Consider the following 23634-nt stretch of genomic DNA (forward strand, 5'->3'; position numbering starts at 1 on the left):
GAGCCTACTTTGAACTGGTGTATTAAAATTTGGGTGTAAAACTCAATCCACAAAGGGTTCTAAATCACCAATGTATGAAGTGTTGTTGTAGCCATCGGTCCCAGGATATTAGAGAGACAAGGTAGGTGAGGTAATATCTTTTACTGAACCAGCTTCTGTTGGTCCAATAAAAGATATTATGTCACCCTCCTTGTCTCTCTAAATCATTGACACATTTTGCTGTGTTGTGCAAAGCCCATTTCTCCCCCCACCCACCAGATCAAAGGGACACCAAGGTAAGTGTGGTGGGAACATGGCCACAATGTTTAGAAGGTTTCAGAGTGGTAGCTGTGTCAGTCTGTATCAGGAAAAAGAACGAGGAGTACTTGTGGCACCTTAGAGACTAACAAATTTATTTCGGCATAAGCTTTCATGGGCTAAAACCCACTTCACTGGATGCATGCAGTGGAAAATACAGTAGGAAGATATATATACACAGAGAACATGAAAAAATGGGTATTGCCATACCAACTCTAACTAGACTAATCAATTAAGGTGGGCTATTATCAGCAGGAGAAAAAAAAACTTTTGTAGTGATAATCAGAATGGCCCATTTCCAACAGTTGACAAGAAGGTGTAAGTAACAGTAGGGGAAAAATTAGCATGGGGAAATACCTTTTACTTTGTGTAATGACCCATCCACTCCCAGTCTTTATTCAAGCCTAATTTAATGATTTCCAGTTTGCAAATCAATTCCAGTTCTGCAGTTTCTCGTTGGAGTCTGTTTTTGAAGTTTTTTTGTTGAAGAATTGTGACTTTTAAGTCTGTAATTGAGTGACCAGGGAGGTTGAAGTGTTCGCCGACTGTTTTTTGAATGTTATAATTCTTAACATCTGATTTGTGTCCATTTATTCTTTTGCATAGAGACTGTCCGGTTTGGCCAATGTACATGGCAGAGGGCCATTGCTGGCACATGATGGCATATATCACATTGGTAGATGTGCAGGTGAACGAGCCTCTGATAGTGTGGCTGATGTGATTAGGTCCTATGATGGTGTCCCTTGAATAGATATGTGGACAGAGTTGGCAGCGGGCTTTGTTGCAAGCATAGGTTTCTCAAGATTTTTAAGCCAGTCTTGTAGTTTTGGTTTTGAACATTTGGGGTTGGCAATCCAGTACAGGGCCGGCTCCAGGCACCAGCCTGGCAAGCAGGTGCTTGGGGCGGCCGCTCCGGAGAGGGGTGGCACGTCCAGCTATTCGGCGGCAATTCGCGGACGGTCCCTCACTCCCGCTCGGAGCGAAGGACCTTCCCCCAAATTGCCGCCGCAGATCGCGATTGCGATCGCGGGTTTTTTTTTTTTTTTTTTTTTGCTGCTTGTGGCAGCCAAAACCCTGGAGCCGGCCCTGATCCAGTAACACCCAGCCCGCTGTGGTGGAGTGACAGCTGGGAACAGAGTCATCCTTTGCAATGAGACATCTAAATTACTTTAGACTCAACACTAGAAATGACAGTGGTGTGCTGTTCAGGGGGCACCATTAACTCCTTCATTCCTGAGGGGTAATTTTCTTAGACATATTTAAAAACAAAGAACAGAAACAAAAGCTACTACACATGGCAATGCTCAGTGTGGCTGAGTTAACATTGCCATAGGCACCTTAACTGTTGTATATCCTGCCTTTTTAATTTGTAAGTAAGAGCAATTATGAATGATTCATTCACCGTTGCTATCAAGTAAACAAAATCTACGAATCACTAGGACTTATGCACAGTTTTGCCTTTATTTTTGATAAAGTAATTTAATTGTCTCATTGCAAAGGATGACTCTATTCCCAGCTGTCACTCCACCACAGCGGGCTGGATGCTACTGGATTGCCAACCCCAAATGTTCAAAAATTGTAAGTCAAGCCACCAAAACCACGAGACTGGCTTAAAAATCTTGAGAAATCAATAAAGCTGGGGGTTTTTTTTACTTGCCTTCTGGGTTTTTTGGGTGGGTTTTTTTTTTTTTTTTTTAACCTTTAGGATTCACCTATTTTCCACAACAATGAGGCCTAGAAACTTTATTTTAAAATGAAAGCAGAGATGCTGTAATCACTTGACTTCGGGACTAGGGCACTAAGAAGAACACCAAATATTGTGAGATTCACAAGAGCTGGCAACACAGATTTGGTGCATTCATTGTCCTAGCTATTTTTAAAAAAGGAGAGGAAACAGGTCAAGGGAGGGGTGAGAGGAAAGTCCCCAGTTCCCTCCCTACCATGCAACAGTCAACCCGGTACCTCTTAGTGAGCATGGAAAACTGCATCCTTAGGGGCTTGCTGGGCTTTATGCAGGTGAAGTGCACAGGGCCAGTGCAACCATTAGGCGAACTAGGCGGCCGCCTAGGGCGCCAAGTGGTTGGGGGCATCAAAAAGTGCGCTCAGGGGAGGTGGTGGAGTGTAGGTGAGCTGGGGCAGGGGGGCGCGGGGAGGGCTGCCCGCAGCAAGTAACAGGGCAGGGTATGCAGGAGAACTGCTCCCCGCCCCAGCTCACCTCATCTCCACCTTCTCCCCTGAGCATGCCGTCCCAGCTCTAATTCTCCTCCCCTCCCAGGCTTGCGGCGCCAAACAGCTGATTGGTGCTGCAAGCCTGGGAGGCGGGAGAAGTGGAGCTGTGCCAGCATGCTCAGGGGAGAAGGCGGAGCAGAGGTGAGCTGGGGCAGGGATCTGCCGCGGGGGGGCGTCGCAGGGCTGGGAGCTGCTGCAGGGGGGCTCCCCGGCCGGAGGAGGGGGCGGGGAGCTGCTGCAGGGGGGGCCCCCCGGCTCTTTCCCATGGCCCCCACCCCTGCTTTGCCCCAACCCCACCTCTTCCCGCCCCAGCCCCACCCCCACTCCCCTGAAGACTGTAGCCAGGCCCGACCCTGCACTCACCGCATGGTAAGTGGAGTGACCCAACCCCAGCCTGGTCCGCTCCCCTGGCTCCCAGCCGCGCCGCCAGCAAGTGCTGGGAGGCGGTTCTCCCCTCCCTCCTCCCCGCAAGCCTGGGAGCCAGGGGAGCAGAGCAGGCTGGGGCCCCAGGCCTCCACGGGGGGGGCAGGGGTGGGGCTGGCCCCAGGCCTCCGTGGGGGATGGTGGGCTGACTACTTCCTGCGGGAAGTGGAGTGACCCGGCCCCAGCCTGCTCCGCTCTCCTGGGTCCCAGGAACCGCCCCTCACCCCCCACCCCGCAGTCGCCAGCGGTGCGGCTGGGAGCCAGGGGAGCGGAGCAGGCTGGGGCCGGGTCACTCCACTTCCTGCAGGAAGTGGCCAACCCCCCATCCCCCAAGGAGGCCTGGGACCAGCCCCTACCCTCCCGTGGAGGCCTGGGGTGGGGCCCCACACAGCCCCCCCACGGAGGCCTGGGCCCCCCTCTCCCCGTGCCTGGGGCATAGGGCACCAAAATAGCTAGGGACAGCCCTGGCTCCCCGAAATATCCTTGCATCGGCCCTGGAAGTGCAGCTCCCAGGGGATGAGGATGCAGAGCAGGCCCCAGGCTTGTAGGCTGGAGCTGCAGATGCTCTGACCCACTTATGGCTGTTAGAGCTGCATGAATGTGGATCCACCGCCCCCCCCCCCCCAGCCACCCTCATTATCACCTTCTGCCGGCCTATTCGGGGCTGTGGAATGTATCACTGTGTCCTGATTTCTGCAGGACTAGTGGGGGAAGGCTGAATGTGCCTTGTGCCCTCCGCTGGCAGCCCTGCCTATCTGGTCACTCCCCACATGTGGATCCCCATGGAGAACTTTCTATGCGGGAAATGCTCTGGAGCTTGCGGGCATGACTGGACCAACAATTAGTTGTGTAAGGCAGTAGCCATCCGGAGTCCAGACCACTTGCATCCGCATGCTTAACATTAAGACCATTAATAAGTCGTTACAGGGTTGGGACTTAATAGATCTCTGGGAAATAGTCCAACATACTGATATGCCATAGGAGGGAGAGCTGTGTGAAACAGCATCGCTGAAAGAGATTGATCAAGTCTGAAAGTAAACAGCAAATCTGACGCATGTGTGCAGTGTGTGGCTGTTAAAGCTGAAAATGCCAGTGCATTTTGGGGGTGCCCAGGCTGAGGCATCATATTACAGAGCAGAGAGGTAAATGTCATATGATATTGAAATACAGGAAACAGGATTCAAAGAAGAACTTTCTTTGCATATTTACCTAACAAAAAGTCTTTCACTTTTCTGATGAACTCCTTTACATTCTCTCTATCAATTTCAGTTTGATTCTTAGCTTTCTCTAGTTTCCCATGTAACTGTGAGCCTTTCGTCTTGGTGTCTTCTGCCATTTTTCTGATGCTTTCAATCTGGAAATATTTTTAAATATAGTGTTATCCTCTCTAGGGTTTAAATGTCATTGTTTGGCAAGCTCGGCTCCCATCGGAACATATTAAAACAACACTTATAAAAGACTCCGGGCCAGGTTCTTGTCCTGTTAAACTGAGTGGGTGTTATAGCATTGACTTCATTTGGACCGACACCAAAGACGACATAACATATTCCTTCCATTTTCACAGACTATTAAACAATTATTGTTTTGAAGGCAAAAAATACCTACTGTTAAACAAGATGCTGCACCTCACTCACTCTTAAAATGATATGGACATTCAGGTTGAAGGAGGGGAATATCTCATAATTGCATCTACTCCCCCCCCCCTTTCTGCTTGGAATCAGTGTAAAATGTAATATTATTACACTTATTATTAAAATTATTACATAAAGGATGGTGCCAAGGCCCATAGGTTTAAAATATACCTTTAAAAGTTCAATGTTTCCATTAATACTATATTCATAATCATTTAGGGATTGTCTACTCTTAAAATGCTGCAGCAGCGCAACTGCACCACTGTAGCACTTCAGTTAAGACACTACCTACGCTGCTAATGGCAGAGATTCTCCCATCAGGAGAATCCACCTCCCCAAACGCAGTAGCTGGGTCAATGGGATCATTCTCCTGTCAGCCTAGTGCTGTATTTAGGTTGGTTTAATTGCATTGCTCAGGGCTGTGTATTTTTCACACCTCTGACAAGGTAGTTAGTTATACCGACCTAATTTCCTACTGTAGACCAGGCAGGCCTCAGTTGATTTTATTTTAATTAGCTATGTTTCAACAGTTTTTAAACAGCAAAACAGGTGTTTGTTTTGCTGGAGGCCATATTGTGCTTTAGGTGAAACTTCTATGCACTGGTTCTCTGCAATCCAGGGAGAGAATGCTTCACACACGCTTCAGACAGATTCATTAATCCTTACAATTTCCCTGTAAGGTACTGTAAATATCACCTATATTTTATAAAGAAGGAAACTGAGGCCCAGAGAGGTTAAAGGGACATTGTCAACATGAAAAATCAAGTTTCTGTCTGAAAATGTTTGACCTATTTTTGTTACAAGTATCACCTATGATTATCAGGATTGAAAGAAACTAGTAATGAGAACAATTTTTTTAATATTTGTCCACTTTGTTTACTGTGCATTTGACAGGATTTTATGTATAGTCATTTTCACTGTTTTGTTGCATAGCTAGCAAAGGAGAAGTGGCAAATGAAGAGATCCGTATAAGACATCACAGAAACAGAACATCTCATATTTTTAAAGACATTTTTAAAAGTGAAAGACAAACTATTTAAAGAGTGTGCTCTCAGAGAATGACTTTTTAAAAAAATTACCTGTGAACTTAAATGAACTCTAAGCACGTGAGGAATCCCATTGATATCAATGAGCATGCATCGGGATTTATTCAGGTGCATAATGTTAAGCAAGTGGTTAAGTCTTGGCAGGATCAGGGCCAATGTCTTGCAAGGTCACCTGTCGAGTCTGTGGCACAGTCAGGAATAGAATTTAGCTTTCCTGACTCCCAGTCCTGTGCTTTAGCCACGAGATGACATTTCTTCTCTGATGTAAAAAGGCAAACTGGGACAAGAGAGGTAGATTTTTCACTTTAGAAGACAATGACAGCACATCAAATATTTGGCTTACTAATTTTGCCACTGTTTGTAGTATTGTAGCCAGGTGTTGGCCCCAGAATATTAGAGAGACAAGGTGGGTGAGGTGATATCTTTTATTGGACCAACTTATGTTGGCAAGAGAGACAAGCTTTCAAGCTACATAGAGCTCGTCTTCAAGGCTGGGAAAGGTATGCAGCATTTCACAGCTAAATACAAGGTGGAACAGATTGTTTTGCATAACTAATGAACACATATTGTGAGAGATCATTCAAAGTAAAGTGGCCCATTAACAGCTCTGCAGTCATAGGACAAAAAAGGGGAATTATTGGGTTACAGATTGTTGTAATAAATCATAAATCTAGTGTCTGCTGATTTGATCATTATCTGGTGGTTGGATTTCAGGGACTGCATAGCTGTCCTGACAGTGGAGAGATTGTGGTAGATGTGATGTGCCAAAGGCACCATTGTAGTTCCTAACCATGATGACTATGTTAACGAGGCCGACTGACAACTGTCCAACACCATCTACTATAAAGAACTCAAAGACCATCCAACAGCACAATTCACAGAGAAATGTAAAGATATCACCAAATCTTTTCCTAAAAAAATCCAAGGGAAACTCTACAACTTCATCCCCCACGACCACACCCCAGGGACCTGCTACATACTTGCTGAGATATATAAACATAATCTCTGGCCCTGGCACTCTTACTGAAGGAATCTCAGGACTCATCGAAACCATCCTCAAACCACTCACCACACAAAGGGCCAGCTTCCTCCAGAACACAACTGACTTCCTCCAGAACCTCTGCAACATTAACAGTCTCCCTCCAAACACCATCCTTGTCACCATGGATGTCACTTCCCTACCTAGCAACATCCCTCGCAATGATGGCATGCGTCACTGCCTCCCTCAAATATCTACAAACAATGGACAACACTCAGCTATCCACCGCAAACACATCGCTAAACCCATCCATTTCATCCTCACCCATAACAATTTCACATTCAACAACAAATACTGTGTCCAAACCATGGGAACCCCCATGGGTACTAGGGTGGCTCCCCAAAATGCCAATCTCTAAATGGGCCACCTTGAGGAAGAATTTCTGAAAACACCACCCTATGATATACCTGAGATACATCAATGTTATTTTCATCCTTTGGACAGATGACCTAGACTCCCTCAGGTTTCCACCACAACTTTAACAACCACCACCCATCCGTCAATCACTCTCTAGAACACTCCTGCACCCGCATCAACTTCCTGGACACTACAATCATCTTCAACAATGGAACTCTACAGATAACTGTATACAAGAATCTCATGGATCACCATGCCTATCTTCACAGATCCAGTAACCGCTCCAAGAAATCTGTTATCTACAGCCAGGCCCTCAGATACCACAGAATATGCTCCTAGGAGGAAGTCCAGGATACAGATCTTAGCACACTTAAAACTGCCTTCACCATACAAGGACACTCCACAAGAGAAGTAGATCGCTTCAGGGAAATGGGCCACCCAAATACCCCAAAAAAAACTGCTTCAATAAAAAAAAAAAAAAAAAAAAAAACTTTTGACCACACACACCTAGTTGTCACCTACCACCCCACACTGGAACCCAGATGATATATCATTAAATAATTACAACCCATACTCGACTGGGACCACATCCTGAAATAAATCTTTCCCAACCCTTCTTCTGGCCCTCAAACATCCCCGCAACCTCAACAATCTCATCATCAGAAGGAAGCTCCCCACAGACCAGGACCCACCAACTCAGAGCAGCACCAGACCCTGACATAACAACAGATGCAAAACCTGCAGACATCTCTCCATTGCTATAATGATCAATACCCCTCACAAAACACCTTTCAAGATCTATAGGTCCTACACATGCCTATCACAAAATGTGGTATACCTCGTCCAGTGGATTAAATCCTCCAATAACAACTACGTGGGTAAAACTAGACAGTCACACAGAAAAATGATAAGACACAAAAACACTGCATCACCTGTGAGGGAACACTTTTCACAAAGCAATCACTGTATATCTGACCTCTCAGTCCTTGTCCTCAATGGAAACCTTTACAACACGAGACTCGGACCTTAAATTCATAACTTTGCTAAACACTAAAAATCATGGTCTTAATAAAGACACTGGATTTATGGCTTATTACAACAATCTGTAAACAATTTACCCCCCTTTTTTTGTTCTATGCCTGCAAAGGTTTTAATTGGCCACTTTGAATCCTCTTTCACAATATGTGTTAACTTCTTATGCTAAACAATCTGTTTCATTTTGTGTTTAGCTGTGACACTTGGAGTACCTTTCCCAGACCTGAAGAAGAGCTCTGTGTAGCTCAAAAGCTTATCTCGTTCTCCAACAGTAGTTGGTTCCATAAAAGATATTACCTTACCCACCTTGTCTCTCTAATTTTGACACTGTCCCTTTTATAGTAATTGCACAATTACCTTCTGGACATGACAGTTTGGATTAGTCAAATTCTTTGTCTTAATTCCTGCATCATATTTGGCTGCCAAATTATTCCACAGAATACACTAGATTAGGTTATACAGTACCTGATTTTCAGACTCTTGTAGTTGTCTAGTCAAATTATTTAACAACATGTCTGTCTCTTTAGCTTTCTTGACTGTGTTTGTAGAAAGAGGAAGAGTTCCATTACAGTTTGGGTCACCACATTGTTCGTTTCCATTGCTATTTCGACATAAAGCTCTCCCACAACTTGTCATAACACATGACAGGTTTCCAGGTAGCCCACAACTCTGCAATAAAAGCACATTAATGGCAAGAAGCAATACGTGATGAGCTTTTCATGATTCTGAAATGTAAGAATATTTGACATTTATAATGGCACTTTTCTCCTAAAGGATCCAAAAAGACTTCACAAAATACAACGCCACTGAGATGGATAGTGGGCAGTGAACCAGCTGACACACACTATATAATGGTCGATAAAGTGGGGGAGCCTTTTGGACAATGACAACAGTGAAAACTGCTAGTCTTACAAAAAGTGCTGTGGGATGCTGAGGCCCCATGTACAGTATAAATATAGTCATGTCAAGGAATGCAGTTAGAGCTGGCTCATCCCCTCGCCTGGTTACATCTGTGGTTCACATCTGAAGTGTAGGCTGAACCTTAACTATGTCAGTAAAGCCATGGCCTAACCATGAAACCATAGGCCTAACTGAGTTATAAAACATGGTTAAGGTCCAACCTTTGTTACAAACTGAACCATGCTTGTAACCAGGCTAGACAACAGAATTGTAACCGGGTTCTTTGACATGGCTTTAATCTCATGTGACCTTTAGACAAGGCGTTAATGTCCATACAGAGCAGACAGCACCTCTGTTTTTAAGACCTCATCCCCAAGATCCCTCCCACCTCACAGGGTCCTAGAGCCTGGGCTTCTGCCTGAGCCCAGAAATCTACACTGCAGTAAAACAGCCCCACAGCCTGAGTCCTGTGAGCCTGAGTCAGCTGGCACGGGCCAGCCACGGGTCTCTAGTTGCTGTGTAGACATACCCTGAGATCTCCTTTTCCAAATTTAAAAGTATTGCAAACATTCCTTTAAAAAAAGAGTGTATATCAGTGTTACTGATTGGCAACAGCAAAAGCAAGTATTTTATTTATCTCCCATTTAAAAATAAAACCCATAGCACTTTACCTTTTCATTCCGTTTTTGGATATCTGGAGTCTTGAACATCCTGAGCTGCTCCAAGGTATAGTTTTCTTTTGAGGTTCGATTGCCTAGCATGGCAAGTATGCCATTCCTGGCGTTTTCTGAGTATCTTATGATGGGGACTGCTCCACTGATTTTCTGTACAGCGGATGATGACATTTGGTAATACTTCCTGATATTGCTGAAGGAATCTACACAAAGAGAAACAGCATTTAATATATGAGAGGCAGACCATATTTTTATTGTACCTAACAAATACATTCTTGATACATGATGAGTAGCAGTAGCTTCACTAGGTTGTCAGCTGGTTCTTGGCTCTGGATGAGAGAGGACATTAAGCTGGAGAAGCCAGGGATTGTGATTTTCTGTCAGGTTTGTGAATCTTTTATTTAGCCAGCTATGTAGATTTTTATTTTAGAGCTCTAGTTATTGAAAGCCTAAAAACAGATACAACAGGGGTGGTTCCCACATCGTTTTTCCACGTCCAAGATATGGGACAGCCAAATAAAGATTCCAGTGTATGAACGGGTTCTGATTAATGACTCAGACAGCTATTTACTTATACCAAGGGCTCATGAGCTGATGGAATTATTGACTAGATGCAGCGTCCAGTCACTTCTGCCACCAGCCACTGTCAAAAAGCAGGATACTGGGCTAGATGGACCACCGGTCTGATCCAGTATGGCCATTCTTGTGTTCTGCTCTTTTGTGGTTGGGATGGGAGAATTAATTTTGCCAACTGAAACCCCCCTAAAAATTGTCATTTCTATTATCACAATTCAGCAAAGTACTTAAGCCCATCCCTATTCATCATAGCACTTAAAAGTTAAAGAGGTGTTTTACTGAATTGGGTCATAAATGTAGAACAGAGATTGAAATTTCTGAGGTTTCATTTGGCTCTGGAAAAATGCAATTTCAGGTTTGATGCATTCTTAATTTTTTTTTATTCCCCTATTAAGCCCATAAACAAGAGAAGAAATGCCTTCAAGCAAGAACCTTTCTTGTTTCCTTAGCTTAAGCTTTCAAATTTGTATTGAAACACAATAGTTTAAGGGAACATTTTTCTGAAACTCAAACATTTTGCAAAACTCAAAATTTTAAGAAAAAGTTGTAAAAGTTTCATAAAAACTACAGATTGCACTGCGTTCTCCCATCGTGTTAATGTGTGCAGTGAGTAGAGACTCACGTGGCTTCATTGCAGTGAAGTATTATTTATAGGTCATTGCATATCATATGTCTCTATTTTCATAACCAACTCAGGGCTTGTCTACACTTAAAAAGCTACAGCTGCATAGCTGCGCTGCTGCAACTGCACCTTTGTAGCGCTTCAGTGTAGATATTACCTACCCTGATGGGAGGGAGTCTCCCATTGGTGTAAATAATCCACCTCCCTGAGAGGCGGTAGCTAGGCCAATGGAAGAATTCTTCCATCAACCTAGTGCTGTCTACACAGGGATTTAGGTTGGCTTAACTGCGCCACTCGGGTGTGTGTGTGTGTGAATTTTTTACACTCCTGAGAAGGAAGTTATGCTGACCTAATTTTCTAGTGTAGACCAGGCCTCAGCTGGATACTAGAGGCCTGATCCAAAGCTGACTGAAGTTATGAAAACTTCTAACTTCAATGGGTTTTGAATCAAGCTGCAAAGCCAGAGCTGGAAAGTTAATTTAACGAATATGCATCAGTTGTGAATATTCATTTTAAGGACATTGATGTTTGTGTCTTTCCACTAACTCTAATTAACCACTATAATATTGACATGCTCTAGTCTGCCAGCCAAGCGAATACTTAGGAGGAGATCTATACACTATTGACCCTCTGTTTTGCAGGGTCTTATGCAAAGACAGACATGTGGGGTCCCATTCCCCACCCATGGCTCAGGCTTTCTAACCTCACCATACCCACATCACACAAAAGGGAAACAACTCTGATGTGGGGCTGGCACCAAACTGAGGATAGATGGGAGGAAAGAAAAAACAGACTGAACAGGGAGGAAGGCTCATGAGAGAGCTGGCAGTCTGGTGGCAGTGCTTATTGTTGGAGCTGTCAGATACTTGGTGGCAGGGCTAATGGATGCATAGGGCCATGACTCCGTATGTAGTATAAACCAGAGACTTCAGTTATGGGTGTTTTATATGAATGTCTGACTGTTGGTCTCGAAAAGGTTGAAAGCATGAAAAGGACTCGGAATCTGACCAAACGGCATTAACAGGTTAAGCTACAAAGGTACATAAATCAGTGACCTGCTTACCACTTTGCATAAAATGTTCTTTCTTAGCCCCGCTTTGAATAAGTTTCTCCAGCTTTATTGATTGCTTTGAGAAAATCTGTGCAAGAAGTGATCAACGTGGGAATAGCACCACGTTGTGCTGAAACACTAGTGCACCAGCCTGAATGGAGGAGTCAGGCACAAAGGGGTGTGGCAGAGTGGATCAGTGCAGAGAAGCTCTGCATCTCAATTAGTTGTTTTCTTTCCTTCCTTCTTTCGTTCAGATTTATCTTTCATCCTCTTTCATTCTTTTAATCTTATTTAGCTCCATTTTATTCTTATTGAAATAAAGCAGCAAGAAACTTTGAATTTAGAGAAGTGCTGGTATTTTGCTTCATGTAAGCACTGAGCACATTAATAAAATAATAACAATAGCAAGCCCTGTTTGAATGTACACATATTCTATACACTGGAATTAGTTTAAACTTTACATCTTTCTGACAGTATTATAGAAATAAGAGTTAGGTTCTTTATTGTATCGTATGGTATTTGACATTCCAGCCATAGTCTTCCAGAATCCAAGGTCTTTCTTATCTTGAGCACTATTTGTCTTGAACACTGATCAATCAGTAGGGTGGTTTGTACTGTATGTACTCCACTGTCCTTACTGAATGGACTAACATCTGCTCAATGTTTCTGCCTCATTCTCTAGAGGCTGGCCTATAAAGAGGATGTGAGCTCTACTCCTACCAGCTGATGGAGATTCTACTTAGCACGAGTTAATATTAAGCATAATTCACTTAAGAATGCAGTATGAACAGGAACCTTTTTCTAACACTGCAATTCTCTGTGATGCTGAGCAAGTCACTTCACCACTCTGAGCTCTGTTTTCCCCAGATGTATATTGCGAGGATATTCAGATTCCAAGGCCAAAAGTGATCACTGTGATCATCTAGTCCAGGGGTCGGCAACCTTTCAGAATTGGTGTGCCGAGTCTTCATTTATTCACTCTAATTTAAGGTTTCGCCTGCCAGTAATACATTTTAATGTTTTTAGAAGGTCTCTTTCTATAAGTCTATAATATATAACTAAACTATTGTTGTCTGTAAAGTAAAGAAGGTTTTTAAAATGTTTAAGAAGCTTCATTTAAAATTAGATTAAAATGCAGAGCCCCCTGGACCAGTGGCCAGGGCCCAGGCAGTGTGAGTGCCACTGAAAATCAGCTCATGTGCCGCCTTTGGCACGCGTGCCATAGGTTGCCTACCCCTGATCTAGTCTATATTATATGGGAAGTCAGGCCATAGAACTTCCCCAAAATACTTCCTAGAGCAGATCTTTTAGAAAAACATCCAATCTTGATTTTAAAATTGCCATGGTTAGAGAATCCACCACAAGCCTTGGTAAGTTATTCCAATGGTTAATTAACTTCACTGTTTAAAATGTTCATCTTATTTCCAATCTGAATTTGTGTTGATTCAACGTCTAGCCATTGAATCTTGTTTTACCTTTGTCTGATAGACTGAAGAACCCACTATCAAATTTTTGTACTTCAGGTAGGTACTTCTAGACTTCGAGTTACTCCTTAACCTTCTTTTTGGTAAGCCAAATAGATGAAACTGCTTGAGTCTATCACTATACAGCATGTCTTCTCTGAACCCTCTCCAGTTTATCAACATCCTTCTTGAATTGTTGATACCAGAACTGGATATGGTATTCCAGTAGTGGTCGCATCATTGCCAAATAAAGAGGTAGTATAAACCTTCCTACTTGCGACTCCCCTCTTTATGCATACAATGATCACATTAGCCCTTTTGGCCACAGTGTATGCTATTGATATGACCTGCTTCTTAATTAAATAATGTTTGCATTTATAGAGCGCTTTACAAAATACTCCTCTACCTCGATATAACGCTGTCCTCGGGAGCCAAAAAATCTTACCGCTTTATAGATGAAGCCGTGTTATATCAAACTTGCTTTGATCCGCCAGAGTGCGCAGCCCCCCCCCCGGGAGCGCTGCTTTACCGCGTTATATCCAAATTCATGTTATATTGGGTCGCGTTATATCGGGGTAGAGGTGTATTACTAAGGCCAGTCAATGTTAGAGGAGGGAACAGAACCCAGGTCCTCTTAACTCCCAACCCATTATAAACCAGGGGGCTTTTGAGGCCTACCTCTGCCTTTTTTACATGGCTGCTCTGGTATGAAATTCTGAATGCTTGAAGTCATGGAATTTTGAGCTAAAAGTGGATTTGCAAGTTGATCTGTGAAAAAATGGTGGCAGTTTTTAAACTATTGAGATGTTATGGAAAGCTAAAATCTGAGGATTTAAAACCATGCAAAATGAATTGGCAAAAAATTTTTGTGTGAAATGTCATGGAAAATGTTCTCTTATTTTGATTAGCTGTTGGTCTTCTTACCTTTGTGGCTCAAATTATTCAAATTGTGATATAGATGTATTTTCTGTTTCAGGTTTTCATACAGCTGGTCAGCTTCTTTCCTAATGTTGTCTATGATCCCATTCAGGTCGGGAAATTCATCCATTTTATTGTGATGTAGGTCCATTTGTGCAACTTTTTGTCTACAGAAGCAAAGTGCAGTTGTACAGTAATCATTCTAGATTTATTATTAATCTAGGAGTGAGCTACATATTATTTTAGATGACAACAGTTTATCTTAGACCAGAAGGAAACATTCACTTGTGGCATCATCATATTTAGGAAGGTCAGAGGACTAAGTGAAAAAAGGCCAGCATTTACATTCCCAATTTTATTGACACTTTCTGTAAGGATGTCATTCTGTGTGCTTCAAGCTCAGATCGGTCATGATAAAACCTGTTGTGGAGATTTATCAATCTTCCATTCCTCAAATGCTTGAAGTCATGGAATTTTGTTAAAAATTGCCAGTGAAGGATGCAGACAATGCTCTTGCAAAAATGTTTGAACATCAAATGTTTGGCGAGCCCCCAGATTCACATGTTCAAATATGTATTTGCATGTGCAGAGTGGGTGAATGCATATGTGATTGGCTAATTAGGCATTCAACCACTCTATTTGTGCATGCAAATACTTGTTTGCAGCATGCCATTGTAGTTTTGCAATCACATGCCTTTTGAAAATCTGGGTGTTAAATCAGGCCTCTTAAAGTCTTTTAAAGTGCATCTCTGACTGTTATGTGTATTTAGTCACTGCCCCATTCCTTCTTCCAATGCTTCCTCCCAGCCTGGAGCTTCTTTCTGAAGTGTTTTTAATTGTAAGTTTTAAGAGGTGCTGCACTGGAGCCTTTCCTCCCTTTGTGCTCACCTTGCTCTGACTGGATTGTCAACATTATTGCTTCACCTCTTCCATTATTCTGATGTGATACCAATACCCCATTAGTTTCACTCATATATTATTAGCACAATGTCCGGATACTGTGAAGCTCTTGTACATTAGTCAGTTATTAATCTATGTATTTATTACATATAGCTTCAGATACCTACTCACTTGTGAATATAGAAACCTCCCTGCCTTTCAGGGATTTATACATGCACTTGAATTATGTGCAAGTCTGTGCCCTGGTCTACATTACAAACATATGTTGATATAACTACATTGCCCAAGAGTGTGGAAAATCCACATGCCTGAGCGACGTAGTTATACCAACCTAATTCCTGGTGAAGACAGCAGCTACTGCCTCTCAGGGAGGTAGAGTACCTGTTCAGATGGGAGAAGCCTCCCTTCGGTGAAGGTAGTGTCTTCACTAAGTTCTACAGCGGTGCAGCTGCACCAGTGCAGCGCTGTAAATGTAGACAAGCCCTGTGTCTCAGGCACAAGCAATCCAGGACTCTGGAGTGCTTGTATTTGCCTACTGAGAGGATCTTAAGGCTATCGCAGTCTTTGAGGTCATCTTAAAGGATTTTGATCAGCTGGAAGTTCAGTTTGTCTGAGCACCTAAAGTTTGGAACTTCTTGAATCTGCAGCTGGATACTGTTCAGCGCAGACCTGAGGTTGTTCTAAATTATGCTGGTGTGATGGACCAGCCTGCAGCTGACCTTGGGTTCAGGGAAGTGAAAAAGTGTTTTAAAGCCAACTTGGCCCCTCCCTCGCCTCAACTGCATCCGACAGGGCTGTGATGCAGCTGAGGATTTGAGCTGTTAATGGGATACACAATAATAAATATATTGATGATTTAGGATCATTAATTGACAATCCAGTATCTGCATGGTGATCACAAACAGAACTATAAATATATTGCACAACTATTAAAGTAGAGTGGAAGATTGCTTTTCCAATTCAGTGACATTTATAATGCACTTCTGTTCTACAAGAGAAAATATTACCGAATGTAGTCATGAAAATCCTTGATGTTTAAGAGTGTCTCCAGTGAAAGAACAGGAGTTTTTAAAATTCTTTCTATTTCAGAAATCTTATCTTCTAAGCCTTTGAAGCGCATATCACAGCCGGGCCTTGTGTCTCTTTTATCTTCTAGATTTGCAGCAAATCTCATTAACCCCTGAACAGTTTGAGATAGGGTAGTAATTTCATTATCCCACTGATCAAAACAAAGGTGACACCGAGAGCATGTGGGAAATTCTTGTCTGAAGCCTCGACCACACTGATCACAGAGCTTTCCAGTAACACCAATGCGGCAGTTGCAAGCTCCAGTGTCTTTGTCACACTCGGGTTTGCGAGTTCCTTCCTCGTTACACGTACATGCTGCGGGGGGAGGCAGGAACATGACATTGCTTCTTTTAGATGTTAATTGAGTTATAGGGTAAACCATGAAAGATAACGCAATTCAATACAAATAAACATTTTTTGCCATTTATTGACGTATAGTTATTGGACCATGTAGGCTGGGATTTTCAGAGGCACTTAAGGGAGTTAGTCCTAAACACTATTGCAATGTTGATCACAATAAGCAAAACACAGTTTTTATACAAATAATTGCTACAGCCGCGGTTCCCAAACTGTGGGTCGCGACTTCAAATGGGGTTGCATCATCAGCCGATGGGGTTGTGGCAATCCCTACCATTTTGCTCCTCACAGCGTGACCTCACATGTACAGTGTGTGCGAGGTCACAATGTATGGATGACACCATTTTGCTCTACAAAATTGTGTCCCCCATGTTGTCTGGGATCCTGGAAGAAAATAATTCACTAAAATGGGTTCATACTGGCAAAAATTTTATGAACCATTGTATTACAGGTTTCTTTTATGCACCATTATATACTATTATTATCTGACAGTGAGATCTGTTAGGCTGGGCAATAATCTCCTTAGAGAAGGGCTAAATGCCACATCTTGTGGGTCATTTAAACTAGACTAGTCAAAACGCTATAAAATGTACCATAGAGAACAATGCTGGAGTTGCATAGACATGGACTTGGTAATCTAACAGGTCTTTTGCAACTCTAATTTCCATGATTCTATGATAATCTTACAGGTGACAAACATGGTAAATATTATGTAACAGTTTTTAATCTATATTCCAGAAAAAAAGCTAAATCAAAACTATTTCCCTATTTGTACGTCTTGTCTACTATATTCAGATGAAGGTGTAACATTTAAAGACAATATTGTGATTTCTGATACAGTACATCCCCCCTAATAATACTTACAAATACAATGCATCCGTGGATCACCAAAGTAATTTTCCTCACATTCATCACAATGTCTTCCACTGTAGCCTAGTTTGCATGAACATTGGCCTGTGAACTGCAAAGACAGCCTTCAGTAAACAACTGCCAGCAATATGATTATGTATGCAGTGTTGTTGTAGCTTTGTCGGTCCCAGGATATTCGAGACACAAGGTGAGTGAGGTAAACAGAAATTGGTCCAATAAAAGATAGTACCTCACCCACCTTGTCTCAGGAATATGATTTGGAAGAAATAGTACGACCCAACTGAATAAACATTTAATTCAATAGATTTTTTTTTTTTTGCTGTGATTTATGACATACAGCTGCACAAAGGATGTAGTGGGATTGTTCACATGCTTTTTTAAAAACAGAATGAGTTACAGGATTGGCCCAAATCTCCCAAAAAATGTTACCATGCTCCAGCTGCTTAGTGACATATGGTTAAAAGTTGGGAAATCACACAGATGGAAGTGAAAACAAAACGGATGCATGGAAATGCCCTTAGTTTACTGAGATGAAGGAGTTCACATGTTCCAAACCTCATTATTGACCTCTGAGAAGATAAATGGTAGACGCTCCTAAACTCAGCTATCCCCGGCTATTTTCTGCCCATCTGAGGCAGGGTTTTTCTGTTGTTTATAGCAAATTTGCTTCATCAAATTCTTTTTCCTCCCAGGCTAAACTACTGATCTTTAGATCCCAGTTTCAGGATACATTAACTGTAACTTAGAATCTCAAGGTTATATTGTGCAAATTGTCCCAGAAAACATATTTTGGAATTCAAACAATAAAATTAACCTGGTTAAATTAACTGGTGAAAGCTGTACTAACTTTCTAAAGGTTAAGATCTAATTTGACTAGGAAAAATTACAAGTCCAACAATTAAACTAAAGAACAAACAAACAGAAAACACTTATAAAATAAAATCTGAAATTCTTTTAGTTAGAACTGTAGGATAAGATCCCATTGCCATGGAAGTCAGTGGCCAAACTCCCACTGATTTCAAAGGGATCAGAATTTCAACCACAGATTCAGCCTTGGAAAAACTTTGGATTTTTCCAGACCCCCCCGAGCCCTATAAAGTACATATAGATTAAATATGATAAAACATAACTCATTTCATGATAAGATATAAACAAATGACATGACTTCAGTCTGAGAGACAAAGGATACGTCTACACTTACCTCCGGGTCCGACAGCAGGCAATCGATGTTCTGGGATCGATCCCGGAAGTGCTCGCCGTCGACGCCGGTACTCCAGCTCGGCGACAGGAGTATGCGGCATCGATGGGGGAGCCTGCCTGCAGTGTCTGGACCCGCGGTAAGTTCGGACTAAGGTACTTCGAATTCAGGAATTTGCGTACCTTAGTCCGAAGTGGGGGGGTAGTGTGGACCAGGCCAAGGTGAGTGAGGCAATATCTTTTATTGGACCAACTTCTGGGAAAGGTTTTCCCAGTGGTCACAGCAAAATGGGAGGTGGAACGGATTGTTTAGCACAAGTAGTTAACATATTGTGAGAGACCATTCAAAGTGAAGTGGCCCATTAACACCTCTGCAGTCAAAAATGTTACCTCACCCAGCTTGTCTCTCTAATATCCTGGGACCAACCTGGCTACAACAACATGACTTTAGTTACTACCACATGCAAATAAATACTTAAAAGGACACTGTCGAGGTTGCCGTTGGGTTCAAAATTTGACTAATTCTTTCCCCTTACACACACTTATAAAGGCATATAATCCTTGTGTGCCATTTCCACACAAAATGCTTCAGTGCTCCATTTCAGGAAGATACATGAATGTAAAGTAGGGTTACCATCCGTCCGGGTTTCCCCGGACATGTCCGGCTTTTGGGTCTTTAAATAGCCGTCCTGGGGGAATTTATAAAAAGCTAAAAATGTCCGGGATTTCCCCCCGGACGGCTATTTAAAGACCCAAAAGCGGCTGACAGGGCAGCCGCGCCGGATTGAGCCGCTCACTTGGGGCCGCTCCGGCAGCAAAAGCCCCTCCCCTGCAGCTTCAGCACGCTGGTAGCAAAACGGGAGCAGGAGCTGTTTGTGCCGCTACACCCAGAAAGCCACCCCCCTGCTCATGGCAGCCGGCCCTGATTGGCCAGCCCCGCTCCCTCCCCCACGCTGGGGGCGAGTCAAGAAACAGGGAGCAGGAGGGTTGGATGGGGTGGCGGTTCTGGGGGGACCTGTCAGGGGGCAGGGATGTGAAGAGGGATTGGGGCAGTCAGGGGACAGGGAGCAGGGGGAGGGTTGGATGGGTCAAGGGTTCTGGGGGTGGCCTGTCAGGGGGCAGGGGTGTGGAGAGGGATTGGGGCAGTCAGGGGACAGGGAGGGTTAGATGGGTTGGAGGTTCGGGGGGGGGCAGTCAGGGAACAGGCAGCGGTTGGATAGGCGTGGGAGTCCCGGGGATCTGGCGGGGGCAGGGGTGTGGATAGGAGTCAGAACAGTCAGGGGACAGGTAGGGTGGGGGGGTCTCAGGAGGGGGCAGTTGGGGACAAAGATAAGGGAGGCTTAGATAAGGGGTGGGGTCCCGGGGGGTGATTAGGGGCAGGGGTCCCGGGAAGGGGCGATCAGGGGACAAGGAGCAGGGAGGGTTGGATGGGTTGGGGGTTCTGTGGGGGGCAGTCAGGGGGGCGGGAATTGGGAGGGGGTGGCTAGGGGGCGGGGCTACACCCCCCCCCGGAGTGTCCTCTTTTTTGAAAGTTCAAATATGGTAACCCTAATGTAAAGAGCTCATTGTTCATGAGCAAACCTGCCATAACAAAACAGCGTGTATTATATGATGCACCCAAACAAAAAAAAAAGATAAATTAATTTGTGACCGCTTCAAAGAAAGCTAAGAAATTGTTATTAACAATGAGAAAAACAAAAGATTTTGATAATTTATGAGAGATTCTTTGACCGTGTCCTTTCAAAATGTCCCTGTAACTTCAGACATTAGATCTCCCATCTAGCAGAGTCGTTATCTTGCCTGATTGCACTGGTTACTTTGAGAGTTTCTTGGTTTACAGTCACAGAACTGACATCCTATTCCATGAGACATGTTCCAATAGCCAGAAGCACACTGGTCACAGATAGAACCTATTACATTAGGTAAGCAAGGGCATACTCCAGTCATTTGGTCGCACAGGCAAACTCCATTTCCAGGTGGACATATTGCTGGGTTCACACCTGAAAAATTGCAAGTACACCCTGGAAAGAGAATGCCAGTTATTATATTGAGTAAAATAAGATAATGTTTAAAATACATTTAATACCTTTAATTCTTGTTTCTGTGTGAAGGGAACAAGTTTTTGCTTCTTTTCTTAGAGCATTGTACTGTACTGCATCTCATTTCATAGTGGACTCTCTCATATGAGCCATATACAATGGGAGGAAATCTTGAAGAATGACTAGGAATGGCAATTCAACTGACAGTGCTAACACAATTAGCGAGTACTGTATTTGTTCAGCACTTTGAAGATAGTATTACATAAGTTTCCATCATGTGTCTACCAGCCCTGTAAAAGCCAACTCCTCTGTGCACCATGATTTCTTTAAGGCAGACCTTAGTTCTTGGTGGTAATATTTACTTGCAATTGAATTGTTTACTTACTTCTGCAGTTCTGAAGAAGTGCTGACCCAAAGTAACCTGGTTTGCAGAACTGGCAGTTTGGTCCATGTGTGTTGTATAAACATTTTAAGCATTCTCCTGTAACCTTGTTACAGGATTCTGGATCTGTCGCATCGATATTATTATTGCAGGAACATGGCAAACACTGAGCCCCTGGTCTTCCTGGATTCCCATAGAACCCACTGGGGCACTCATCACATTGATTGCCTGCCAGAAAGGAAGGCAAAATCAATTGCTGAGTGCTAGGAACACAAATGAAATCATCTTTTGACAAAACTGTTTGACAATTCCTACTGCCTGTGATAACCTACATTTAGATGCGAGTTTCCCAAGTAACCTTATATTATCCAATTGGACATTGTTGCATTTGAGTTGTACAGTAGGTTAATATTGAATGTACCACATTGGCCAGAGGCTGGAAATGTGCAGCCCTCCCCGCCACAACATCTCTTACCAAGGAAGTCCCTGCGAGAGTGGTTTTAGGAGTTGGAAAATTCTGCAGGACTCTTTGAGGAGTTTTTCCTCAAACAAGCCCATGTGAGGCTATGTGGTTTGCCACACTCATGGCATGGGCCACAGATCTGCTCCAGAACCAGCAGATCCCCATGATCCATACAGTTCCTGAGGGACTTAGCCAGGGCCATCCTCATATAGGCTCTGTTTCTTTATTGGCTCTGGGCCTCCTCATCACCCTGGCATTACAGCTGCAATGGAGTTCCAGGGCCCCTCCTACTTGCAGCTGCCCAAGGGGCTATATTACTATATCTCAGAAATCTTCATGGGCTGGTTGGGGGCCAGTGTGACTCCACTTCACCTCTGGCTGGCTCACTCCCAACCAGCGCCTGTCCACTCTCTGGTCTTGGTCCATAACAGTCTCCAGAGCCTTTCACAGGCTCTTAGGAAGTGAGGATATTGCCAGACAGGTGGCTAACGTCTAACTGTGGAGATCTCCCACTGAGTGCAGATCTTGGAGGTATGACCAGATCCGCAGTAATTATTCATAGCAGAAGTCCCCTGGATAAGTACTGATCAGGACAAGTACAATTCTTCAGGGTTTAATCAGAACTGCAAAGGGCATTTGGCCTGAGTAAAGATTATGGAATTTGACACAGTGTTAGCATGTCTTACGATTTAGTTTGGACTAAGTAAAGGTGGATACTATGTCAGAAGTTGGCAGCATATTTTGAGAACAAAAGGTTTTGTCTTATATACATGCTGCCAATAGGAAATAAAGCCAGCACTGCCATTTCTACCTCCCACCTTCTCCTTTAGGAATGGCTGGTGAAAGAAAAAGTATCAACTATGTTTTTCCTGAGGGTCTTTGGATATAAACATCAGCTAACTTTATTTTCTGTTTTAAGCATTCATTTAAGGTAACTTTTTCCATCTCACAAAAATAGCTGGTTTCATTCTGATGGAGAAAGGAATGGAAAAGCACTTTCATTTCCCCCCCCCCCGGAGATTAAGACTAATTTGACACTAAGAAATAGAGCAACATGTAAAATAACCCAGAATGAAACCACCCATTTGCAAAACAATAGTTAGAAGTAAGAAAAAACTCTGCGGTGATTGAGAGATCAGATCAAAACTCGTGTATAAGAGCTTTTCTCTTATGGGGCAGCATTTTAAACCGTTCACTACTTTGGGTGTCTCCGTTTTTGGGTATCCATGGCTTGTTTAGTTCAGAGAGGATGAGCACCTGCAACTCCCATTGACGTGAGCTCAGCACCACTGAAAATGAGGTCTGAAGGGGCAGATCCTCAGCTAGTGTAAACTATGATAGCTCTATTGACTTCAGTGGAGCTAGGACAATTTACACTAGCTGAGGATCTGCCCAGATTGAGCAGCCGATATTGGAGCACACTTTCGCAAATCTGAGCCTTAATTCATAAGGAGTTAATAGAAGGACAGACAACAGGTTTATCCAGTAATAAATGAAAGTAGAAATAGATTAATTTGCTTAATTGAGTCTAGTTTTCTTGGGTTTCTTCTGGTTTCCTTAGTTGCTTGTTGGAACATTAATTGCAGAACTATTGCTTTCTCTGGATGGTCAGTTACTACATGATTCCCCCCTCTGTCCCAATCAACCAGACACTAGCCTTCTTTATCTACCGTATTTTCATTATTCCACTCTATTGTTGAGCAGATGGGTGGGAGTTAGTTGTAATTTTTCAGTCTTTCCTTAAGAACTGTAATATGATGAAAAATAAACTATATGTCTCATACCTGAGTAGCCCTCAAGACAATTGCAGATTAATTGCAAAGTGCGAGGATCTTGGTAACAGGAATGTGCAAAATATCTACTGCTTGCAGGTGACTCTGGACACATACATGGGCGACAAGGGTCTCTTGTGAGAGGATTTCCATAATAACCATTGACACACCTGTCAAAACAGTCACCACAGAGACACATTAAACTATCCTCATGACAGATATACCTCTCAGTCCATGCCGATAGCTTGGTTCATTCAAGTCCATGTTTTAAAATATGACAGTACTTGTCAATATAATGCTACTCCCATTATTTGGTATAGAAGTG

At 43.2% G+C, this 23634-nt stretch overlaps 1 protein-coding gene across 1 annotated transcript in view; it reads right to left on the minus strand.

Annotated features, from left to right (window-relative positions):
- Window positions 1–23634, minus strand: part of LAMB4 (laminin subunit beta 4) — an 83877-nt gene that overhangs the window by 5017 nt on the left and 55226 nt on the right. The window contains exons 22-30 of the mRNA XM_029910831.1: window positions 23322–23479; window positions 21078–21302; window positions 20454–20674; window positions 17451–17547; window positions 16169–16544; window positions 14268–14428; window positions 9629–9834; window positions 8523–8726; window positions 4159–4303 (exon numbers count right to left, since the gene is read on the minus strand). Of these exons, the coding sequence (XP_029766691.1) occupies window positions 4159–4303; window positions 8523–8726; window positions 9629–9834; window positions 14268–14428; window positions 16169–16544; window positions 17451–17547; window positions 20454–20674; window positions 21078–21302; window positions 23322–23479 (1793 nt within the window). The remainder of the gene's footprint in view (window positions 1–4158; window positions 4304–8522; window positions 8727–9628; window positions 9835–14267; window positions 14429–16168; window positions 16545–17450; window positions 17548–20453; window positions 20675–21077; window positions 21303–23321; window positions 23480–23634) is intronic.

This window comes from Terrapene carolina, unplaced genomic scaffold (assembly GCF_002925995.2).
Source record: "Terrapene carolina triunguis isolate 2854851 unplaced genomic scaffold, T_m_triunguis-2.0 Scaffold68, whole genome shotgun sequence".
Taxonomy (NCBI): domain Eukaryota; kingdom Metazoa; phylum Chordata; order Testudines; family Emydidae; genus Terrapene; species Terrapene triunguis.